Source organism: Muscardinus avellanarius, assembly GCF_963383645.1.
Source record: "Muscardinus avellanarius genome assembly, chromosome: 10".
Taxonomy (NCBI): Eukaryota; Metazoa; Chordata; class Mammalia; order Rodentia; family Gliridae; genus Muscardinus; species Muscardinus avellanarius.
Window position 1 is genome coordinate 81968206 of NC_137796.1, and position 5261 is coordinate 81973466.

The 5261-nt window shown below is 57.4% G+C and overlaps 1 protein-coding gene across 1 annotated transcript; it reads right to left on the reverse strand.

Annotated features, from left to right (window-relative positions):
- Positions 1–911: 911 nt before the first annotated feature.
- CLDN3 (claudin 3) lies at positions 912–1571 on the reverse strand (the record flags this gene model as incomplete). The annotated part of the gene is made up of 1 exon (XM_080703347.1): positions 912–1571. One exon carries the CDS (start codon positions 1569–1571, stop codon positions 912–914), a length of 660 nt encoding a protein of 219 aa, XP_080559473.1.
- Between the last annotated feature and the right edge of the window lie 3690 nt (positions 1572–5261).

Consider the following 5261-nt stretch of genomic DNA (forward strand, 5'->3'; position numbering starts at 1 on the left):
CGTATGGGAGGCCTCTCTCTTTCCCTCCCTTGAGGGTCCCAGGAAGAAGGTGGGTCCCTCTCTCATCTCTCTTCCAGGTGAGATGTGGCTCAGTTTTCCTTTGGATGGTGCATTTGATACAAACAATAGGCCCTTCTGTTTTCCTTCTCCAAACATGAACTGTGTTGAATGTGCCCTTTCACACCGCACACCTGAGATTCCAAGCGCAGCAGCCCTGGGGAGGATCCAGGTTCCAGCACAAAGCAACAGGCGCATCCTGGAGAGGAGGGTCCCATCACCCGTCCCTCTCCTCCGCAGCCAGGCCTGCTGGCAGCGCAGCCGCTTGGCTCTCTAGAGCGGGCCCCAGCGGAACAGCCCGAAGCCCCCGGAGCGCCACGCTCAACTCACACCCCCATTTCTTCCTTACTGAACCGCGGTCTCCTTCTAAGCTCCATTCGGCGGGAGATGGGAGGGAGATCTGGCCCGGGCCGAGACCCCGAGGGGGCGCTCGGCAGGGCTTAGAGGTAGAGGCCTGCCGGCCGTTCAGGACACGGAGGCGCTGCGACTGCAAAACGAAAGGCTTTTATTGAAAAATAACCAGTGGCCCATTTCAGGGCTCCCGGTCCCTGCCCACGTCGGGCTCTGGGGTCGCGGCCCCACGGGACTGGCAAGTAGCGGCGGCCACCCCAGCCCCGCGCTCGCAGGAGAGGGGTGAGGTTGAGCTGTCCGTGCAGGTCGGTCTCTGGAACCCCGAGGTCCGGCTCCCCGGCCCGAACCGGGGTGCAGCTGGAGAGGGAGACGCCGGCCTCTCCCAGTCCGGCAAGAGGGCTGCCTGGCACCTGGGCATGGGCGGACCGCCGACGCAGGGCTGAGCTGGGCTGGCGGGCGCGCCGGCTCGCTCCCGGTGGTGGCGGGGGGCTCTGCCCGCCCCTTCAGACGTAGTCCTTGCGGTCGTAGGCGGTGCTGGCGGCGGTGGCGGGCCCGGTGGAGCGTGGAGCCGAGTAGACGATCTTGGTGGGCGCGTACTTGTCGCGCGGCGGGCAGGAGCAGCAGAGCAGCGCGCCCCCCAGCAGCTGCAGCGCCGAGGCCGCCCAGCCCACGTACAAGCCGGCGCCCATCTCCCGCTTCTGGGACTCGGGCACCAAGGTATTGTAGAAGTCCCGGATGATGGTGTTGGCTGACCAGGACACGGGTACGAGGGTGAGCAGCGCGGCCAGCAGGAAGAGCACCCCGCCCACGATGGTGATCTTGGCCTTGGCTGTCTCGTCCTCCACGCAGTTGGTGCACTTGGCGCCCACGACCGCCACGAGGAGCCCGAAGGCGCCCAGCAGGATGGCCACGACGATGAGGGCGCGGGCCGCCTGCAGGTCCTGCGGCAGCGCCAGCAGCGAGTCGTACACCTTGCACTGCATCTGGCCGGTGCTCTGCACCACGCAGTTCATCCACAGGCCCTCCCAGGTGATCTGCGCCGTGATGATGCTGCTGCCGATGAACGCCGACACCCGCCACATGGGCAGCGCGCAGCACAGGATGGTGCCCAGCCAGCCCAGCACGGCCAGCGAGGTGCCGATGATCTCCAGGCCCATGGACATGGCTGCTGCGCTGAAGCGGGCGGCTCCGGAGGCGGGGAGGCGAGGGGCCGCGGCCGCTGGGCCGGGGCTGGAGCTGCGGCTCGCGGGCAGACGGACGAACGCCCCGACCGACGGACGCGCGGACGGACGCCCGCACGGCGCGCTGGCGGCTCGGCTCTGTGCGCGCCGCGGCTGCCCTGCACCTGCCTGTGGCCTAGTGGGCGGGCGGCGGCGACTGGGCTGGCCTTGCGCTGGGGCCGGTTAGATTTAGCTCTCTGCCCAGCGCACCCGAGGGGCGAGAGGGCGGGGCCGCGCTGTCCCAGGCCTGGGGGCAGTGACGTGGCCCCCGCCCGCCTTCACAGGGCGCCCTGGGAGGAAGGACGTGGCCCGGAGCTGCCTGCGCCTGGGTGTGTGTTGGGGGGGGGTCCCAAGGGAGGGCCGGGCCTGCCCCTCCCCCAGCCGCTCCTCACTCCAGATCCCCAGTGCTCGGGAACGAGTTCTCCGGGGCAGGCTGGGGGAGGGGGTGCTGCAGGCATTTGGGGTCCAATCACAAACCGCTTGACCTCCTCCCCTGCAGCCTCCCTCCCCCTCCCGCCGTTTTGGCGGCCTCGGGTGCGGGAGGCGTGGGGTGGGGGCGCGGCCATTCTGCGGACGCCCCGTGGGGGCGTGCCCCGGGCTCTTTCCGGAGTGGGTGGCGCCGTCGGAGCTGCGCACCTGCTCCGGGTCCCTCCCGCCGCCTCCGAGGCAGCGCGCACCTCGCGCCCGCCGGTCCCACCAGGCGGGTGGGCCGCTCCGGCCCTGCGGGCGCCGGGCTCCGAAGCCGGGGACCGCAGAGCACGCCACCGTGCCCCAGGGGCCGCGCTGAGGTCGGTTCTGCAGCCCGGTCCAGCCCCATCCTGGCGACGAGCCCGGAGGTCTTTAGATGAGCTCCCGGCCCCGTCCCAGAAGCCGCCTTTCCGCATCGGTCCCCTCCACTCACGGAGCGCCTCCCCCCGAGTCCCCACTGATGCCACAGTTCGCCTTGATGAAGTGGTGCTGAAAGAGATTTGATCCGGGAAAAACGAGGATTTCCTCCCCCACTGCAGGCTTGGCTCTCCAGGCTCTTCCCGCCCGGTTCTGGGGATTATACATTTCTACCCGTTCCTTACCGCTGAGCTACATTCCCATCTTTCTTTCTTTCTTTCTTTCTTTCTTTCTTTCTTTCTTTCTTTCTTTCTTTCTTTCTCTCTTTCTTTCTTTCTTTCTTTCTTTCTTTCTTTCTTTTTCTCTTTCTTTCTTTCTTTCTTTACTTTTTTCTTACTGAGAATTGAACCTAGAGGCATGTTACTTCCAAGCTACACCCCCCAAACCGATTTTATTTCTTACTTGGAAACAGGGTCGCAAAGTTGATGAGAGGCTCACTACTTGCTGAGGCTGTCCTCGAACCTGTGATCCTCTTGTCTCAGCCTCCCAAGTACTAGGATTAAAAACGTGCACCAAGCCGGGCGTGGTGGCGCACGCTTGTAATCCCCACACTTGGGAGGCAGAGACAGGAGGATCGCGCTGGTTCGAAGTTAGCCCTGCTGGCTTCAGAGACCCTGTTTCCAAATAAAAATATAAAAAATAGGTCTGGGAGTGTAGCCCAGAGGTAGAACGGCTTCCAGGAACCCCAGTACCACCAAAAAAACAAAAAAACAAAAACGTGTGCCACCATGGGCTTTCCTGGCTTCCTCCCCTCTCCCTCTCCCTCCCTTCCTCCTCCTCCTTCTTCCTCTCTCTCTCTCTCTCTCTCTCTCTCTCTCTCTCTCTCTCTCTCTCTCTCATTAGTATTGTTTTGTTTTTGGTGGTACTGGGGTTCCTGGAAACCCTTCTACCTCCGGGCTATACTCCCAGACACCCATTTTTTATATTTTTATTTGGAAACAAGATCTCTTATGCCAGCAAGGCTGGCTTCGAACCTGCGCAATCCTCCAGTCTCCTCCTCCCAAGTGCGGGGATTACAAGCCTGCGCCATCACGCCTGGCTCTCTGTTATTATTTTGAAACAGGGTCTCACTAGGTTCATGAGTCTCACTACTATGCTGAGCCTGTCCTCGAACCTACGATCCTATTGTCTCAGCCTCCCAAAGCTCACGCCACCACAGCAGCCTTATCCCTTTTAACTTCTATTTTGAGATAGGATCTCCCTTAGTTGCCCAGGTTGGCCTTGAACTTGTGGCCCTCCTGTTTAGCCTCTGGAGTAGCTGGAGTTACAGGCACTGCCACAGCTCTCCTGCCTTTTGCTCCTCTATGTTTCTGTCTCAGGTCCCTACACTTGCTGTCCCATCTCTTGGGACACTCCACGGAAGCTGGCATGGCCTACTCCTTTCATCCTTTAGGCTCTCCTTGACCACCCTACTTAAAACCACAGCCTCTTGAAGCAAATGACTGTCATCCTAGTACTTGGTAGACTGAGACAGGAAGATCCCAGGTTTGCAGCCAGCCTCAGCAACTCAGCAAGGGCTTCCACAACTTAGTGAGACCCTGTTTCAAAATAGAAAATAAAATAGGGCTGGAAGAGTAGCTCAGAGGCAAAATGCCCCTGGGTTCAATCCCCAGTACCACAGAACAACAAAACTACAGCTTCTTACCCTTGGATGCCCACATCCCCTTTTATATTTTATATTCTCCCTGGCATTTAATGCCATCTGACATACTCTATTTTTCCCTACATTTATTTTGTGTGTGTGTGTGTGTGTGTGTGTTACTAGAGATTAAACCCAGGGGTGTTCTAGCTCCAAGCTATACCCCTTTTATTTAATTAATTAATTAATTAATTTATTTATTTTTAGTGGTACTGGGGTTCCTGGAAGCCCTTCTACCTCCGGGCTACACTCCCAGACCTATTTTATATTTTTGAAACAGGGTCTCTTACCCCAGCGCGGCTGGCTTCGAACCTGCGCGATCCTCCTGTCTCCACCTCTCAAGCGCGGGGATTACAAGCGTGCGCCACCACGCCCGGCAATTTTTTTTTTTTTTTTTAAGATTTAAAGAAGTTTATTTATAGAAATACAGCCCCATGCCAGAGTGGCATGGAGGGTTGATTCAAATGAATACACCCATATTCATTTATTTATTTATTTATTTATTTATTTATTTATTTATTTATTTATTTTGTGGTACTGGGGATGGGATCCAGGGGTCTTCTACCCTTGTGCTACAAAAGACCTATTTTTTTTTTTATATTTTATTTGGAAACTGGGTCTCATTAAGTTGCTGAAAGCCTCACTAAACTGCCGAGGGTGGCTTCAAACCTGTGATCCTCCTTCTCAGCCTCCCAAATACTGGGATTATAAGCATGCACCACCATGCCTGGCTCTGCGTTTTGTGTGTGTGGTACTGGGGATTGAACTCAGGGACATTCTACCTCCAAGCAACACCTCCAGCCCTATATTTTATTATTATTATTCTCTATTTTGAAACAGGGTCTCACTGAGTTGCAAAAGGCCTAAGTAGCCGAGGGTGGTTTAGAACCTGCGCAACCCTCCTGTCTCAGCCTCCCAAATGCTGGGATTATAAGCATGCGCCACCATGCCCGGCTGCTTATTTATTTTTTAATTGTTTCTCTGTCCCAGTCGGTCTCTCCATTGAGACATCAAAAATGTCCCAAGATGAGCAAGGACTTTTGCTGTTGTTTTTCACTACTAAAACCCCAGTGCCTAGAAAAGTGTTGGACACTGAAGAGACAGCTGAC